The sequence below is a fragment of the Electrona antarctica genome (genome assembly GCF_951216825.1).
Source record: "Electrona antarctica genome assembly, chromosome: 5".
In the NCBI taxonomy this organism is placed as follows: domain Eukaryota; kingdom Metazoa; phylum Chordata; class Actinopteri; order Myctophiformes; family Myctophidae; genus Electrona; species Electrona antarctica.
Genome location: NC_136810.1, coordinates 32640730 through 32661178, shown reverse-complemented (window position 1 = coordinate 32661178; position 20449 = coordinate 32640730). Strand labels below are relative to the sequence as shown.

At 40.9% G+C, this 20449-nt stretch overlaps 1 protein-coding gene across 1 annotated transcript; it reads right to left on the bottom strand.

Annotated features, from left to right (window-relative positions):
• Positions 1–6235: 6235 nt before the first annotated feature.
• On the bottom strand, positions 6236–19176 carry LOC306922898 (guanine nucleotide-binding protein G(i) subunit alpha-1). Its single transcript, XM_079500785.1, has 9 exons — positions 18661–19176; positions 13647–13689; positions 12654–12795; positions 11432–11589; positions 10843–10971; positions 10158–10287; positions 9886–10039; positions 8554–8745; positions 6236–7603 (listed from the first exon to the last, which is right to left on the bottom strand). Exons 1-8 carry the CDS (start codon positions 18776–18778, stop codon positions 8555–8557), a joined length of 1065 nt encoding a protein of 354 aa, XP_079356911.1. The 5' UTR covers positions 18779–19176; the 3' UTR covers positions 6236–7603; position 8554.
• Positions 19177–20449: the final 1273 nt, after the last annotated feature.

Here is a 20449-nt window from a genome sequence, read left to right as displayed (position 1 = left end):
TTGTCATTACTTTTTCATAGCACCTTAGTTTGTCCTTAAGTGGCTGGAGTGAAGTTTCATTCAATATTTACAAGTCAAGACCTAGTACTCCATCTAAATCTACAAAGAATGACATGCCCACAACCCTTTTTACTGCTACTCTCAACTCAACTGAAAGTGTGTGTGTGTGTGTGTGTGTGTGTGTGTGTGTGTGTGTGTGTGTGTGTGTGTGTGTGTGTGTGTGTGTGTGTGTGTGTGTGTGTGTGTGTGTGTGTGTGTGTGTGTGTGTGTGTGTGCGCGCGCGTGCGTGCGTGCGTGCGACCGTGCGTGCGTGCGTGCGACCGTGCGTTCGTGCGTGCATGTGTGCGTGCGTTCGTGCGTGTGTGCATGCGTTCGTGCGTGTGTCAGTGTGTGTGTGTATACTCGTACTGTATCCTATCATAAGGTCATGGATGTACTGTAGTGTACATACGCTAGAGGTTATGTGTTCTCCCAAACAACATTACTACTCTTTGTAAATAATTAATGAATGCGGATGGGTCCTGTTCTCATGTCACTTTATAACGTATCTCTTTTACTAAATAGGTCATATAGATTCTAACAGAAGTAGTTAATGCTAAACCTAATCAGATAATGTACCAAAGAGGAACCACACTGGAGAGAGACGATCTGTTTAATCCAGAAAATTGGCTGGATTAAGATATCATAATTCATAACCCCACAGGGTTTCTATCCAGGCCTCTGCTGTTGGCACGTCAGATACTGCTGTCTCAACTCTCAAGAGGCAAGCCAGGGCTGCTTTTAGGTATATATTTAGTTAAAAGCATGTGGTGTTTATTAAGTATATTAATAGTTTAACTTTATAGTAAATACTGGAGTGCTACTTTATATATTTAATTAGTTATATAACATCTCAGTGTATTTGTCTCTGTGCTTCTGATCATTTGGGATCTTTATTTTGAGGGTGGAAGTAGCCTATAACAAGAAAGCTAGCTGCTATCAAAGCTTTGTGCTCGAGCATCTTCAAAAAAGAAAATGCTAAATTTGGAGTCGCTTTAAACACCTCATCTTTTTGTCGTTGTTGGAAAGATTCAGAGCAGCCATGCCTCTCAGTTCTTTGGTACACACTTAACTAGTAAAAGTGTTAATAGGCTATATCCATTTGGTTACATTTGTACTCTGTGTCAGAGTGAAATGAACATAGATAGAGGACTGTACTGTGTATAGCCAACAGTTCATCCAGACAGCATGAGGGGGAGCTGTGCAGACCCCATCCCTTCAGTGTTGTTTGTGGTGAGTGTCATCACTGCAGCGTAGGGGGCTTCTACATAGTAATTGCAGCCATAGTTGTTTCCCCCCTGAAAGCTGGGTGCTCCACGAGTTACGATCAACCAATCTTGCCTTCATAGTTCAATACAAATGTTTAAACTTTTTTTTCTGCCTTTATTCATAGTTGAAGTGAAGACTGACAGAAAACAGGGAGAGAGAGAGATGGGGAGAGACACGCAGCAAACGTTGTCGAGATTGGGATTGAATCTGCAACATGCTGTCAGGCTGTATAGGAAATTATATTCTAGGTGCCCTAGAATATAATAGCCTATAATAGCCTAGTCATACAGTGTCCACAGAGAGGGAGTTTTCAGCTTACTGCCTAGCTCATTGACTGTTGGAGGAAATGCTTGGGCACAGTGGGAGTAGTGGGGTCATCATCACTATGTGCACAGCAGGCAGTTTAACACATTGAAGGGATAGTTCACCACCCCCAAAACGACTTTTTTGTCTCCACCAGGTCGAAGGCATGGGGAGAGACTTTGTTTTGCACCCTGTCCATCCATGTGTCCGTCCTTCCGTCTCTATAGCCATTAAGTATAACTTTCAGATTTTTCAAGACTGGCTTCCAAAGTGCTCCATTTTGAACAAAATGCCTCAAATCATGAACACAGCGTGCATTCCTATTATTATTCCCACCAAGCAGAGGAAGAAATGCCACTTGAAAAATTTCAAATCAGCCTCATAGTGCTATAACAGCGCTATAACATTCCGATTCGTGTTTTTACCTATAAGGCCTAAAACTCACACTCTCTAGACTAAGGAAAAACGCCACCGGGTGCTTGAAAAGCACCTGGACTACATTTGCTACTGCCTCTAATAGCTAGCCTGGCTAATAAGCCAGACCAAATCAGCCGTTGGCAAAAAAAAATTGCCTGCCGGCGGATTACGGTCTGGAGAGGCTCAATTGTATACCCATTTCCTACACCAGAGAACTGGTGTGGCCAATCGGGACACGGTATGCAATATGGGCGGGCTTTGGTACAGTGACGTTCAATGCTTGAGACCTTTGACTGACAGTAGCTCTGACCAATTGCGTCAAAGAGAAAATGTTTGAACCCGCCCCCCGGGAAACAAGATCCATACACAGCATCTCCAGACTCAAATACCACACGACAGTGTGATTTGAGTCTGGCTTATTAGCCAGGCTATCTAATAGCGACCGTAGTGGACACTTTTTCATGATTGGCTGCCTCGTCTCTAGGCAACCGACGATGGGAGACTTACAGATAAAACCCATAGTCTGAATGGCATAAAACCCATACTCTGAACGCCGCAACGTGAAGCCGTGAGCTGAGGCAGAGGCTGCAGCACACAAACTGATTATGCTGTACATGTTCATAAACGAGAGCTTTCTGCACCTGGCATTTATGACTGAATCATTCTTGTTTTTATATTACTCCTTAAGATTTTATCCAAATTTCACGCAAACCGATAGGCCTACACATGATCTCTATAGTCATGTGATCAAGACCGACGGTTAGATGTTTTTATTGCTACTGTAAGTCATTGACTATTAACTGCTCTTTTTCTACTTTTCTATCGAATGCTACTTGAATTCATGGATCATTTTTTGGTTTTGTTGCATTCCTAAGCCAATGACCAGCTCCCTATGCTCCCCATGGAGACACAAAGAAACACATTTGTGTCTCAATAGAGAACCAAATGTAGAGAGCTGCAAATTGATATATATTTGGCAGTGGAGACCCATCTGAAAATATTTTGTACCAGGGACCCCCAGAAGAGTAATCTAAATTATTCATAATCTTTCAAATATTTTTTAGATCTAAAAAAATAAAATAAAAAATAGCAGATGTACAGACCTATATCTGCTATTTTTGAATAGCCAACACTAACATCTAAAACGACACAGGAAACAAGCCGTCGATTGAAACTATCATATTTCATCCAAGAAGACAGCAGTGTTTGGAAAACAAATTAGATGAGATAGAATCTCATTAGTCCTCGCTACTGTCAATTAAATCCTGGGTGTGCTATAATAGATTGGTGCAAGGGAAATGAAATTTAGACATGCACAAATGCATGGGTGGGTGCACTTGCACTGCCACTGACACACACACACACACACACACACACACACACACACACACACACACACACACACACACACACACACACACACACACACACACACACACACACAGACACACACACACACACACACACACACACACACACAGTTAGTTAATTAGATCTGTATGTGATGACTGCAACTTAACAGCATATTATCACAACAACATCTAATTATGAAGTGAAAGTTTAGATGATAATCACATCTGGCTTAGACTACAAGCACAACATACAATAAAATAAGGCATGCGTAAACACAAAACTTCTATAATTTTCCGTTTCCCAGGATAAACACTTCAAGTGGATATGTATAATCTATGAATCAAAACATCAACAACTAAACGTTTTAAAGGTATATTCAGTGATTTCACTTAATTCAAATATCACTTATTTGTTCTTATTTTTTGGATAATCCTCCCTACTATAAAGTGTGCTGACCATATAAGGAGTTCCTCCCTGTCCCCAGTGAGCCCCTGGGGTCAAAAAACCCTAGTTTCGGTTTGGGCTTTAGGTGGAAAAGCCTTCATCCAATCAGGATGAGAGGGGCCTTCCTCCAATCATGATCGAGTGGGGCGGGCCTTGGTGCATGTGCTGTTGGTCTGTTGTACTTCCCCCACTGTAGGTTGTGTGCATGTGCACATCTTGTTACCGGGGCGGACCGGATTCTTTTCCAAATCACCCAAATCACTGAATGCTCCTTTAAAGCGCTCCCACATATCGTGTCTGTGTCCTTGTGGGTCTGATGGTAATATTCTGTGTTGCTTGAACAGTAAGTTCATGTCAGTTATGTGGTGATTCAACACCTTCATCATGATTTAACATAATCATCATCATCATCCTTTTTCCTCAGTGTCTGATCTCCTTGGGAGGGCTTTGGGGATAAGGGATTAGATAAATGACTGCACAGTTAGCTTTAAAATCACACAATGCATCCTAAAATAGTGTCTTCTCAGCTAATGTCTAATCAGTGTGTTTTGGCAGTGATGGCTTAGCTGAGGGTGCAAGACAGAAAGTCTTGCTCTGGTATTCTTATGACTCATTATGGACGTTTCCAGAATTTTGACAGTTCAATTAATGCTGTTGGAATTGTAGAAATGTTGATAAATCATTCTCTAATCATTAATCTAATCTTACTAAAGCCATGGGAACCCCTATTAGTAAAACAATTCAAATAAATATTAGAGCTACAATAGTGGCCGGATTTCTTGGCTATTCTTATGGGTGGATTTCCTGACCATACGTGATTCAGTTTTGGCCTTAATCCATATAAATGTCACTCCCAGCTTCTCCAGTAGCCTACTTCTGTAAGATGTGGCATATCATTTAGTTTTGTCTCAATGGTAGCCAGGTTCTGTGCAAATAAAGGTGCCCAAAATTAATTCTACAGTATATGTAGGCCTAATGCTAAAACTCAAATGCATGCTAATGTGTAACTAATCAAGGTTTATTTCCCCATAGTCCGGCAGTCGGGGTTGTGGAGCAGGAAATTTGGTATTTGGTTTTGAACAAAAAATACTTTTAGGTTGGAGTGTTTTTTTTGTGCAAAACTAATGCTTGGAATGGATTCAGAATCATGAAAACCCCCTAGTTTGACATGTCACATGCTACTTAAAGCATAAGGAAAGTTATTTTTGCCTTATATAGGATGTTAATGGTAGGGTCACATATAAACCCCTATAAAAGAAAATTGCTCAATGCTGACAGCCGGTCAGCAAGTGGATTCATGAATGTATACATATAGACAATATTTTAGGCCAATAAAAAAAACTAATTTTGCACTTTAAACAAAAGAAGCCTGTTGGCTGCCGCACTACCAGCTATTTTTCAAGATTACCGTAAACAAATTCCACCAACATGAACCAGAGTGATACAATGCTAACTTTCTTTAGATGCTTGGCTTGGTCATGAAATCAATCACCATCAGCACAGGATGTATTCCGTACCCTGTCAGTTGAATCCGGACTTCTGAGATGCTTTGTTAAGAACTCAAATGACCTGCACATGGATCACAGCTAAAAATGAAACCATTTAAGCTCCGGAATTCCCTGCCATTGTGAAACTTCCAGGCATTGTAAAGGTCTGACTGACTAGCAAATCAATTTAAGTGTACAGAGGCTGTTGCAGGTTTGATTTGATACTGATCTTGCTGAATGCTAAATCTGTCAAATTGAAAACATTAAATACTGTTATTTATAGGAGCATAATTGATCTATTTATCAAAGATGAGACAAAAACAGATGCCTTCCCCATTTCCATGTACGTACGTGTACTTTAATCTGTGTATTATTGATCAGTGGAAAAACCCAATTATCTGAATAGCAGAAAATCACCTTTTCACTCAAATCAATACAACATGCTGTATGGGAATATTCATGTTAATCATTATTATAAACACATTATACAGCCCGAGGGCTTCATGTTCAATATTTGCAATACAATTTTGTATCCAGTAGGGGGAGGTCAAGTATTTAGATTTGCTATTGCACCACTGCAGGTGACTTCTAGTTACTTCCTCACCCTCATGTTAATTTTTGTCTGCTTAATTTATAAAACACAAAACGAGAGACATGTCATCAGATGAATTGTAGGGTGGCACAATTATTTACTATAATTGTGCCATGATGCTTGCATAGTAATATATAAACGCTGTATTTCTAACCGTTTGTATTTGCATAGTACTGTAGTTGTCACTAAAATGTTGACGAATTGTGTATATATATATATATATATATATATATATATATATATATATATATATATATATATATATCTCTATCTATCTCCGGCTTCTGTTATTCACCTTTCATTTCCACAATAAAAATAGACAGCAGAAACATTTTTGTAAAGGATGCCATGGCTTCACCATAGCAACGTTTTATTAGCAAAATAATGGAAATTAGTCCATCACCGTCCCCATCCAAAGGAAACGGAAGGCTGGGGTTTTTTGGATGGGGATGGGGACATATGCAACCTGAAACCATAAAAACAAAAACATAACAGTGCATGTCAACACCAATCACCTATTGATCCATGCACTGTACTGAAATATGTGGTCCTAATTCTCTGCAACAATATAACCATCATCCATCGTAATTTTAAAAGCTTCTTAGGTCATAATTTGGAATAGCAATGTTGTTGGTCAATAAAAACACCAACAGAAATATGAGAGAACAGCCTTTTTGGTCACATAAAAAAAGTAGAGAGTAGAGTCCCTTTGATTTATATCATATACACTGACATATACACATACATACATACATACATACTTGCCAAAGACTCGCACAGGCCACACCCATATCAAGGCACTCACCCACAGCACATACACACATCCTGAAAGGCTTGAACACAAACAGCCATCACAGAATATCAAGCCCGAGATACATTTAGTTGCACACCAGTCACACACCTACAAGCCCACAACGATTCACGGTGCGATGTAATTTCGGTGGCAGAAACGATGTGCAACCAAATATCAACCAGGCATCAGAGTGAGTTGGTCTATAGTGATCCGCTTGGTCTCGCTTGATTCGTCCACAAAAGGTAATAATAATCTGGTATGTTGACTTTAACATGGAAACATTTTCTATGGACTTGGTGCTCGGGGTAGGTTTGATAACATCTACAGTAGACCTTATAGTCTGGGACAACAGAAAATGAGACACTGCAACTAAGGCATGCAAGGCACAAGTACCTACAAACATAAGTCAAAAGATGGTCCATCTCTTTCAAAAAGAAAAAAAAAGGCAGAAAAATGTATCCAACGCACCCCTTTTCATATATATATATAAAAAAGCAAAAATAAAATAACTGGTGAAACAAAAACATGTTTTTAAAAACAGTCAAACAAAAATGTTTTAAAAACAGTGAAAAATCCCCAGCCATAGTGACAGTTTTACAAATATTTTACACATTTTGTTTTCCTACACAGCATCTTAAAACCATTATGCCTGATTTATACTTCATTGCGAGCAGGTGTCACTTACCAAAATAGCTTATATACAAGCTCACAATAACAGCATTGTGAGCTTGTATATCAGCTTTTTTCAGGGCGCAACACCCGTGTGCAACGTATAACTCGGGCTTTAGAGATCCACATAAGTTAATAAGAAGTTAAAAGTGACATTCTCAACAGTGTCCATGATGATCTCCCTCTGGTCACAGACTTCCCTTGGAAAAAGTCACAGCAAGCTGCCCACCACAGTGCCTGAATGGAAAGAGACAAAATTACAAAATCATGATTAGAATTTGGGGGAAGATCAGAAGTTTGTAACTTGCTTTAGATGGGTAATTCAAGCTAGTCTAGCTGAAAATAGTCCCTGGAGAAAAAAAATGATTTCAGAACTAAATTCAAATGTCCATGAATTACCAGAATAATGATTTTTTTTTTGAAAAATAAATCTAAACAAGAAATGACAGTCATATTTGTCAGGTGAAACAAGTGCTGTCTCTGTTCTCCCCCAACATATTATTATTTTTGTAACGTGTATGTTTCTACTCGCAGACGTTGTTTGTGTTAGTTTCCAACGTTCTGTTCATGGTTCACTGTTTTGTTGTGGCTTGCCTGCTGTCCATGTAGTTAGCTCATAACATTAGCAGCTGTTGTCGCTTCGAGCTGCGGTCTTAGATTGGCCGCGATGCGCACGCTTGGGGGGCAGGGCTTAGGAGGCAGCCAATCATGACTAGGTCGCTACTATGTGATTGCTAACGAGTTTCAGACTATACCATTGGCTAAGGGGGCAGTCAATCATGACTAGGTCGCTAATAAAAACGGGCCTGTTGTAGGTCTGGTTTCAACTGACAAAAAAGGCCATTGATAAAGAAAAATCACACCCGTGTGAAATGAGGGGCGCTAATATATTAAAGTCTAACTCATGTTGATCAGGTGATGTAATGGTAATGTAAAACAAACTGTGCAAACACAAACATTAAACGCCATTAACAATAAATATGACGTAAATGGCACATTATGACATACATTTTCCCTTCATTGTCAATGGTGTTTACAAAACAAACATTGAACTAAAGACAAACATTAAACCTGTGTATAGGAGGGGCTAAAAATGGTTGATTATGTACAATATACTGTATGGTTGAAGGTGTGAATAAAAAAATGACAAACACTGGTGGTATTGTCCTTTAAACAGGCTGTCTTACCCTAAAAGAGGCCACAGTCTTTCAGGTTGTTCTTGATGATGACGTCAGTGACGGCGTCAAACACAAACTGCACGTTCTTGGTGTCGGTGGCGCAAGTGAAGTGGGTGTAGATCTCCTTGGTGTCCTTCCTCTTGTTCAGGTCCTCAAATTGACACTGGATGTAAGCCGCTGCTTCCTCATATGTGTTGGAGCCTGAAGGGGAGCAGTAATGACAAGGGCATGGAAAACAAAGACAATCAGGGGATGTTTTTTTCCCCTTTTTTACAGAGGTGATGGAAATGCTATACATCTGCATCTCGGGTGTTGCTTGACAACAACTGAATACACACTTGTCTGGGGCTCATGGACTGACTATTTGCATAGCTTATATAACTACTACATCTGCATACAAGTGCACCTTTAACACAACGACTGCATAGATTAAATAATCGTGGTCCATATCTCCCTGCCTAGTTTTCACTAACCTTTGAAGAGCCACTGCGCTGATATATTCGTTGCTTTTCATGAAAATCCGCTTTAAAATCGTGCAATCGCTTGTCGTAGTATTCCAATATTCCAAAGTGGCAATCACAACAACAGAGCGAAGAAGGAACGCGCCCGCTGCACGCCACCGCCGCCGTTGCAATGGGCCTCGATTTCTCAGAACCCAATGCATGCCAGTGTGACGGATGTTTTTGCGATGAGTCATCAAAACGCGTCACCTATCCCATTCTGTCCGATGGAAACCCCACAAGTCTTAAAAACGCGAATTAAACAATGAAAAACACTTGTGTAACTCGTGATTGGGAGGGAAGCTGTTCTACAGTCAATTAACTTGTGTTAGGGAGGGAAAATGTTAATAAAAGTCTTTCACCCACTAGGGATGGGTCCGATTAATCGATAATCGTTAATAGGACCCAAAATCGATTATTAAAATTAATAAATCGATAATCGTTTTTTTTATTTTTATGAAAATCTGTTGGAAAGGCAATATTGTCATCCAAACAGGACAATATGTTTGGCCTATAGGTAGCCCTATAGGCCTACCATAGTGTGCTTGGGATGTGTCTGTGTAGCTGCATGACGGAGGAGTGTGAGTGACTGACAGAGGAGTGTGAGTGACTGAGTGTGTGACTCCAATCAAGATACAGGTTTGGAGGATTTAGCCGTTGCCTTTGCATCATCTACACCAGGGGTTCTCAAACTTTTTTGGCTTAGGTACCCCTTGGGGGAGGAACAATTTTTTATTTGTAGGGTTCATAAACTCTTCCCCCCCCCCCCCCCTAATCGTTCATATTTAATTATACAAATCGATTTTCATTTTGGACACATTTACACATCCCTACCACCCACCTGCATACTCTGGGAAGCAGATGGTGAGTGGACTCTTCTTGATCTTCTCTTCAAACAGGTCCTTCTTGTTGAGGAAGAGGATGATGGAGGTCTCAGTGAACCACTTGTTGTTGCAAATGGAGTCAAAGAGTTTCATGCTCTCGTGCATTCGGTTCTGACAGAGAGGAAGACATTAACGACGAATGAGTGGGGAATTGACACAAAGTGGCATTTAGCATACAGACTCTGAGAGAAAACCCAATGAGGACATGCAAGGAAAGGACTTGACGCACCATCTCCTCATCCTCAGCCAGCACCAGGTCATAGTCGCTTAGAGCCACACAGAAGATGATGGCGGTGACACCCTCGAAACAGTGGATCCACTTCTTCCTCTCTGATCTCTGTCCACCGACATCAAACATCCTAGAAAAAAAAAAGATATATACATTTGTTTACAGATTTTGATTGTTATTGTGGAAATGCAAATGTAAAAAATGTTCAGCCACTCTCTCATACCTCAAAACTACATCTTACCAGCCCTACACTAAATGTGACCTGTCCAAACGTAACCCTTAAGAGTTATTGGAAATACATTTATGCCCATTATGGAGAGCGCCAGATCGGTCAGCTCGGCAGTTCTGGACAACCGGAATTCCATATGCTTACATATGAACCTCATACGAGTTATGGATGTCTTAATGTAGATACAGTTTGAGGGGCACTAGCCCCTCCTATATTCAGCTATAGTGTAGATTTTTGTCCTAACAAACATTAAATTCCATTGAATGGAGAATTTATATGTAGACGAGCAAATTGGCTATTTTCGTGTTTTATGTCATGATGTCCGATGATAAGAGCGCCCCTCACTTCACGCACGCGTGATTTTTAATAAACATTTAATGGTTTGAGATAAACTGCTTTGCAGTGCATAAAAGCCCTGGTCTGGTCACATTAACACACTACACCAGCTGTACTCACTTGAAATGCAGGTCCTTAAAGGTGAAATGTGTCTCCACAATGCCAGTAGTCTTCACCCTGGTTCTGAGCACATCCTGTTGGGTGGGCACATAGGCACCATTGGCTATCCGATCCAAGTCGTTCAGATAACTGTAGGGAGAGAAAGGTAAATGAGGGAAGGAGCGAGGGATGGACAGAGCAGCAATGTTAGGCATCTTTACTCTAGTTATTGTAAAGCAAGTTAACTAGCATGTCCTCCATGTTATAGAGGGTATGCATGTGACATCAGCATCATACCCGGAGGTTATGTGGGAACGCCTACTGAGTGGCACAAAATATATTTTCGGCCTTGACAGCCCATACGTCCAAACAGAAAAGCCCTATCTGATTGCATTAAATGACGTTAGACTTTGCCACTCACTTTATGCAGGCGCATTCCCTCCATACATGTCTTTATTTAATCAAATGATAACAGGTTAAGCAACACAGTGATTCTCAATATCTCAACAGTGAACTCTTCCAAGCGTTCATTATAACAAATCATTCCTAGATTTGATAACTTAACCTAGTGGCCTAATTCCTGGTACATGCTAATGTTTGTGTGACTCACTATGCAGCAGAGTCATTGAGCTGGTACTCTCGGGAGCGACCGAAGCAGGCGTTCACCCCTCCGTCTTTCCACAGACGCTGGATGACCCCGGCCAGCTCGCTCGTCATGAAGCCCTCCTCTGCCGAGCCTGCCAGCACAAATAACTGACGGGCATCATCCTGAGGATGACAGGTCATCTCCAGTTAACACTTTCTTGCCAAAATCTCACAAATGGTGTGTTTCCTTTGCATAAAACCAACTTGGTTTTACTACAGGCAAAAGCACATGGTACTTTGTGTATCACCTCTGTCAAGGTTCCAAGTGAGCTCTGGAGATACCAAAAGGGCTACAGAATATTAGGAAGACATGCAATAATGTGATAACATGTTGAAAATTGCAATGGCAATATGACTTAATAGGAACAAAACATGGTTTATACCTAGATAGTTGAAATGAATAAAAACCTTTAAAAAGTAGTTAAATCTCTTTTGCCATATGTAAAAGTAATTTGCTAATGTGTGCTAATGTGCAATAATGTGCATGTTGATATTGATATAATATACATTTTCTATACTGTAAAAAAAAAACACACATTAAGACTAACAACTGGTCTGAGAATCGTTATCACACAACACACCTATACGGCATGGAATCTCCTGAATATTAACAAACCTTTAACTGGACGTCAAATTTCACATTGCCAAAAAAAATCCCAAAAATGTTACCAGAAACATTTTTTTGTTAAATTGTACAGCGATAGAGATTGTTTCCAGAGATCATTAGCGTGAAATGTATCATAGTTTAGCACTCTCCTATGCAGAGAGCTAGATGTCCTGTGACCACCAGCTACACTTCAAAACTGCAGTGGAAAACTAAGCTAGTAGAGTATGCAATAAAAAGAGTCCAAAGATTTTTGCAAACAATCCACCTCTGATCCGATTCATTTAGAGAAGGTGATGCAAGGACTTTAAGTTGTGGCAATAAATTTACACTCACTTGGATGTCTGCGGTAAATCAAAGTGCTGCTCATAGTAGGTTGCACTTTTGAATTGTATTGCATATTCTCAATATTAGAAAGCACACCGAGCTTCATTTAAGTAAGTTTATTAAATAAAGGTTTATCACCTTTACTATATAATTGGAATCCTGTTTTCCACACATGCGTAGAAGAAGACCCTATAAAGTTAGCGATGCTTGATGAACTGTACCAAGATCTGTATAAGCATAACTTTTCTTCACTCACCGCCCTAGCAGCATCAGCAAAGTCGATCTTGAGGCGTCCCATGGCTCTGATGATGGCAATAATAGACTGGATGGTGTTGCTGTAGACCACAGCCTTGTACTGCTTACACTCCTCCTCTGAGTAACCAGCTTCATGAATGATCCTGACAAGATAAGATGGAAGAAGCACCATAAGCAGCTGATTCTATTAGTTCCATCATCAGTTTATGAAGACAGTAAAAGTCTTGCGATAAGGGTATATTCTGTATCATTTATATCCGTTAGTATTTGCTGATATGTGTAAGGGGACAACAGTGGAAATAAGTCAACTTTTCTGTGCTTATTACTTATTATTACTGTGACCCCTAGGGAGGTCCTCGACGCACGTCCCACTGGGAGGAGACCCCGGGGCAGACCAAGGCGCAGTTGGAGGAAATACATCGACTCACTGGCCTTGGAACGTCTCGGAATCCCCCAGGAGGAAGCCACTAATGTTGCTCTGGAGAGGGAAGTCTGGAGCACTCTGGTGGAGCTGTTGCCACCGCGACCCGACTATGGATAAGCGGTTGAAGATGGATGGATGGATGGATTACTGTGCTTATTATCCTCAAATGTCTTTGTAAAGTTTGTATAATGGCTGAAAACAATATTTAAAAATAAAGAAAAAGGAAATGTGTACACATCAGTTGTCTTGACATAGGAAAATAAACGAGGCAGAGGTGAAGAACTTCACGAGTAGTATATTATTGCACTTACTGTACAAAGAAGTAGAGGTTGTGTTACCTTTTATTATTGAAAATATTAATAGCAAAACTACCAAAATAAAAAAAGATGTGTTGTCTAGGTAAACCCATCCTAGACAGTCAAACTAATGGCTGCTGTGTTTCTCTCACACACACAGTTTATTAACAGTGATTAATACTGTTGACTGACAATGTTTGAGGTGTCCTAAAACAAATGTAACACATTTCCCATTTCTGTGGCGATGGTATAATTAACAAGTTACTAAACTTACTTCATCTGTTTAACAATTGTACTCTTCCCAGATTCTCCAGCACCTTAAAACAAAAGGGAGAGGGGACACAGAGTCAGAGACAAATGTTAATTACGAGACTGCATACAACCTTTAAAGGCTACACATTGAATCCTAAAAGTAATATTAAACTATCTACTGGGGATGAACAGGTTGATCCCATGTAAGCATGAAAATTACACTGATTGGCAATGTTTAATGAAAAAGAAAAAAAAAGAATGGAAATTAAATTATAATTAATAGATTAAAAACTATTTTGTCATGCACTTAAGATGCAGTATCAACATAACCCTTATCAGTATAACCTCTTAGAACCAGCAATACACAATTACATAGACAAAAAGTGACCAACATTTCACCAAAGAAAAAATAACCCCCCCCCCCCCCCTATAACAATAATAGTGACCAGATCATAATCTTTGACCAGTCCAGGGAAGGCACAGGCAATCAAAGAATGTGATCAATTGAGTCAATTGGGGGATAAAGTCAGTCAGAAAGGGGAGGGGAATGTGCTGTGCAAGTTTGTGTGTCAATTAATTGGGGTTAGGTGAATGGTGTCTGCTGCAGTGTATCCTACCGCCCTGGGAGGACAATAATGATTGTTGCAATTTCTAGGTCTTGAAGATTGGGTTCTGGTTCAGTTCAATTGGAATAGCTTGCCATCTGAATCATTTACGCTCAATTCTGAGCATAAATGCTCCCCATGCTTTAGAAAACCTGGCCTATTCAGCTATTCAGACTTATTACACCATCAACATGTAAATCTGCAGCAGCTCTTCTCTCTGTCATAGCACCATTCATCTGACCAAGAATAGTCTATTAGTCACACAATATACGACTGAAACATACAAGTCACGTTCACTTCTAGTCTATGTAATCGAAAGGGTGGAAGTTATGACTTGTTGAACCATCACACGTTATATGCAGCTGCATGTACTGTCAAATGGCTACTCGCCTTCAGTCGCGCATGCGTGACCATAGTCTGTAAAGCTGCCTAGCCCCTGCTGCCTTTAGCAACTCTGCCACTGATTGCCAGATGCACAATGAGATCTGCAGTGCAGTATGCACCCACAGGTATACCCGTAGTGAAGTGACCAATAGTGCCAAGTTTAGGTCAAGCTACCCTCACCACGTAAGAATTATCAGCACGCAGGTCAGTGATGTTATAATAATGCTTGCCGACTTGCAGAGAACTAAAGCATTGTAAGATGTTTAAAGGCCATTCAACACCGATGCAACATGCAACTACTTGCCAACCATTATCCCCAATGGCAGTTGCAAGGAGTTGCATTGGTGCAGAGTTGCAGACTCACTGGCCTAAGTTAAAACTGTTTTCAAATCAAACTTTATTTATAAAGCACATTTACAAAGACCAAGGGTCAACCAAAGTACTGTTTTTTTTGCAAGGAGTTGCGACTAGTTGCATTGGCATGGTCTGGCCTTTATTCTTCTATCCTATCCTACTATGAAGAGTGATGAAGGCAATTTTCCCCAAATTTAAGACGTTTGTTTATTGGTGTTTTTGGTCCTTGCCAACTATGGGGTCGTAGTCCCATAGCCAAGGTGGACGGTGGGTGGAAATGACGGGTATTATGGATGGACTAGTTAATATGAATGATATTATCATCATATTAGATCTGATGCTAGATTATCAATGAAGGCTGTATATGTAGCTGCCTAACGGTAAGGGCAGCATTAGCCAAGCCTTAGCGCGACTGGATTAATCAACTGGATCCTCCTCTCAATGAGATTATATACATTTTAAGCAGGCTACTAACCCACACTAATTGGCTCAGCCCAGAGCCAAGTTGTCAAATGCATCTCACCAAGACAGTGATTTATGTGAGACCCATATTGCATGAGGCACAATGATATCAGATATAACCATGGACAATAATGGGAAGAATATTAAATACGAGTTGTGAATAGTGATAGCTCTATTAGCCAACAAATAGTAAAACGTATCTTGTGCAAATCTACACACAGCATTCAACATGTCTGTTTTTAGGCACAAAGTAATGCTATGGTAGCCCGTCTACAACATACTGCTCCAGCTTCCTCTGAGACAGCAGTGTTTTCACCTGAGCACACAACATTTTTAATTACCTTCCCAACGCTGGGACATCTGCATCCCCAGTGGCAGATCTGTTCGCCAACTCACAATCCCACAAGATAAAACAGGCGTGCACCACAGGCGCACAGCAGCTAATGTCATTGCAGAGCAGACCTTGTACCAAATGTACATCTAATTTGAAAAATCACACTTGTGTGAAGTGAGGGGCGCCCACTGTGGCTGCCAAATGACATGATGATGACGTTAATGTTTGTTTAACTTCTGTAAACAAACTTTAAAAGTCCATAGACTTAACTGCCATATGACGTCATTTAAAAGCCATACATTGGAGGGGCTGCTGAGAGACAAGAGCCCAACAGGTGACAATGACGGAGGGTTGAAACAAAGTGTATGCATGTTGCATGTGTGTATGGGGGCCCGGCTGACTGATGTTTGTCAAGGGGACCAGACCATACCTACTGTATGTTCCCCTGGTTCTATGTTCCCCACTTACCCCTGCAAAAAAGGTTCTGTGTTCCCCGCTTACAACAATAAACCCAACCCTAAGGTAAGTGGGGAACATAGAACCGGGGAACACATTTTCCTCAGACCATTGAAAGCTTAATTTCATGAAAACCCATAATTATGGGACACACAGACACCTCTTTGGAGGACAATGAACATCGTCTCTTTCTCTTCTTCCATTAATCGTATCAAAAAAAGAACGTTTTTGGCAGGTATGTATTGTATTGTGTGTGCACGCAGTGTGTACAGTACACCTTGATCTTTGGCGACAGTCCCAATCAAAATATCCCTATGAAGATAAATGCCAATCTGTGGATTACTGCATTAATGCAGACAAGTGAGACAACCCCTGCTGAACCTGTGGCAGACTGACTGACTGACTGACTGACTGACTGATAAGCACATGCAGCTAAGCTGTGTCTCTCATACAGACAAGCAAAAACTAGCACATTTTAATATTTGAAATGGGCATTTATAAGCAATAAGCATTCACAGACATAATACCCCCACCTGAGATTAATTCCATTTTACCTGCTTCAGCTATGGCTAGGGGAAAAACACTAGCTCTGTGCAGGTGCTTGTGGGAGAAAAAAAACAACAACTATGAAAATTCAAATAAGGCCCCATCTCAAATGACGCATATACACCCAGAGACTGACTGCTGGGACAGCAGCACACATTGTTCACCAGGGTGGCCACATGTCCATAACAGACTGGTACAACAGGGTCACTGACCACGTCAGTGCTGGAGCTCACGGAGACAAGGTCATGCGAGAAAGATGTGGCCTGCCCCTGCAACAGTTCTCGCAGAGTTTGAATGACTTGAGATTAGTACACGCCCAAAGCAGACAGTCAGTTTGTTTGGTTAAATCACTGCCCTGGCTGTGTGGATTCTGTGTGTGTAGTTGCAAACACTGCTCGTAACACTAAGTAAGGCTGCACACTGCACAGGTTGCCATGCAACACCTTGCCCAGATGAGATACCAACAGACATCAATCTAATGATGATTCCAAATCAAAAAACAAACAAATCCTGAGAAATGGGTGTCAACTGTTGCTCAATGACCTGTGAAAAGACAAAATACCATTACAGATATAAAGAACAACTGCTGTTTCATATAAACACATTGGATTGCAGAAATCCCAGTGACATTAAGACAGTATTAATTTATTCTACGGGGTTTGTAGATCTATATGAATCCAGGCTTCAATTAAGCCAAAGTGATCTCCCATCACCTAGTAAATTCAGTATATTTTACAGATATGTTTCAGATTAGAGCATTTAATATATATATTAAAAAGTAGGGTTAGGATTTTAAAAATGTCAACCCTAGGGTTATATTCATATAGATTCTTAAATAGTTTTATTTGCAGATGGAACATCAATCAAAATATAAGTCTGTTTTACTTCAATGTTTGCAAACATTACCAATGATGACAAAACCAACATCCTATTCAGCCCCAAAATAAAGCAAATAGCCTACAGCTAAAATGTCATTTATCTGTTGTACCTCTAGTCAAGTCAAGCACCTAGCCTAGACAAAAAGAGAATGAAAACATGCCGCCACTTATATTTATTCAATATTAGCTAGTGGCTACCCATTTGTTTACGTATCATTGATTGGGCCATACTTGCTTCCCTGTGGCAGCGCTAACGCTAACATACAAACCGAAAAATACTAAAACTACAGTCAAATCGTCTTCCTGGGGCGTAACTTTGACATCTATTAGTTGTAGATGTACACATTGGTTGAGGTACTAACGGTTCAATGGTTCATGCAGACTAAATAGTTTGTGGGCCAGAAGAACAAAACTGGCTTGTGACTAACGACTGGAGACCAGCGCCAACTTTTCATTGAACCACCACCCAAAAAAATAAATCCATATCCGCAACCTGTTGGACATAAAGCTTTATGTATTAGCGGGAGGTTAAAATTGACCACGGCTGACAGCCTCACGTTGACGAATATTTAGTAAGCGGTCCATTTGCTTGAACCGTGAGCAGTTGGAGCTAAAACGTCAGTTAACATCAGCTAACGTCAGTTAGCTCCAATAAGGCTCGCCGTTCCAGCAAATAGACTGGGCCTCCATCAGTGGTGGAAAGTAACCAAGTAAATTTACTCAAGTTTTTTACTTTACTGGGGTGTTTCCAAATTCAATACATTTCAGAGGCAAATAGCAGCTCTACAAGCTCACGATGCAACGCAGTGTGAGCTTGTAGATAGTCATTTTGTTATAAAATAATTAGTACTTTCTACTTTTGGGTACTTTAAGTACATTTTGATAACAATACTTTTGTGCTTTTACTCAAGTAAATTTTGAATTCGGGGCTTTGCGTTTCTACTCAAGTAAAACAAAAACGGTCGGTACTTTCCCCACCACTGGCCTCCCCATCATCAATCCCTCATCTCATCTCACCCAGGAGCAGCAGCTTCACCTCCCGGGCAGCCTTTTCTCCATCGTCCCGTAAATTCCTGTCGATCATTTTGCTGCGCTCCTGTGCAGCTTTGTCGTCTGTGCTCAGCGTGCACCCCATCTTCTGGCTCAATGAAGACCCGAATCACGACGTAAAAAACTGAACAAGACAAAAAATGCAGACGGTGTGTATTTAAGTTCTCCACAGTGTGCAACAACTACATGCAAAGACTAGCTGCTAGCATGGAGGAGGACGGGAGGAGGCAGCACGGTCTACAACAAGACTCTCAAACACGCCCAAGCCTCGTCGTTTGTTCCGCGATTCACTTTTCTTTTTTTTAACTCTGCGACAAAAATCGGACCCTTCGCTGATTGTTCGTATCCGAGTCACGCACAGGTTCTGTTGGTGCTTTTTGATCGATCGCCCACAACTTCAAAAGGAGAACGGGATGGACTGTGCCTCCATTAGTAGAAATTAAGGGCTGTGCTGGACGCGACTACTAGAGGGTTTTTGGGGGGGCAGCGTTGAAGATAGATCATTTCCTGTTCTTCACGCATACCTGTTAACTGCGCACGCGCGCTAATGCAAGTCTTCAGTTCAAATTTCTACATTTATGTATGTATTCAATGTGTAGTTAGTTAGTTAGTTATAGTTAAGTGTGTGTGTGTGTGTGTGTGTGTGTGTGTGTGTGTGTGTGTGTGTGTGTGTGTGTGTGTGTGTGTGTGTGTGTGTTGTGTGTGTGTGTGTGTGTGTGTGTGAGTGAGTGAGTGTGGGTGCGTGTGAGTGTGTGTGTGGTATTGATTGATTGATTGAATATACTTTATTGACACTCACAGTTTGCAAAAAAGTACAGAAGAGTATGCCTACAGTTTAATACAAATACAATGATAAGAGTATTGAACCAGAGGGGAGAGAACAGTCTGAACAGATAATAGATGGTGGAGCCTGGAGGTGAACGGAACACTGTCCTCCTCCCTGTGAGGTGTGGCGTTTCACAAGGAAGCATACTAGGGCCTTTACTGTGCCTAATATATGTAAACGATATGACATCAACTTGTGACTGCAATTTGTCATCTGTTCGCGGATGACTCTGCACTGCTGGTCTCAGACAGGGACAGATTGAAGCTCTGAACTCGGTAGAATCTGCACCTGGCTCGCTGATATTACCATTACACCTGGGAAAAACTGAATCCATTCTCTTTGGATCATCTTTCTCTTTGGATCATTATCTCAGCAAGGCCGACGGCTTCTCAGTTAAAGTAGGTGAAAACTGACAATGTTATCACAAGAAAAGATGAAATTACCTACCTAGGTTCCATCCTGGAGGCAAATCTTTCCTGTGATAAAATGGCCACCAATGTAATCAAAAAAGTCAACCAAAGAACAAGATTCCTGTACACTCTGTGCAGGTGCCAGGATCTCCTCACTATAGTCAGCAAAAATACCTTGAAGACGCTAATAGGAGCCCTCATACAAGGTTTCTTTGACTATGCGTGCACATCATGCTACCACAGCACCTCAAAGGCCCTAAAAACAAGGCTCCAGACATCCCAAAACAAACTGGTCAGGCTTGGCCTTACTCCCAGAACCCACCTCACCCCTGCTCATTTTGATAGGTTGGAATGGCTTAGGGTTGACGACAGAGTACAGCAACTTGCAATGGGCCTGGTCTACAAGATTCGCTACACCACTAAGATACCTGTAGGCTACCTGTCAAAATACTTCCTTAATGTGAATGAAGTCCACAATCACAACACAAGAGGGAGTTCAACAAACCACGTTCAACTCAGA

Coding starts and splice junctions, on each gene's coding strand:
- LOC306922898 (XM_079500785.1), bottom strand. CDS start 18,778: ATGGGGTGCACGCTGAGCACAGACGACAAAGCTGCACAGGAGCGCAGC. Junction 11,590..12,653: donor TTGCTGATGCTGCTAGGGCG/GTGAGTGAAGAA, acceptor TGTCATCCTCAG/GATGATGCCCGTCAGTTATT. Junction 8,746..9,885: donor CTGCTTCCCAGAGTATGCAG/GTGGGTGGTAGG, acceptor GCTCCCCTTCAG/GCTCCAACACATATGAGGAA.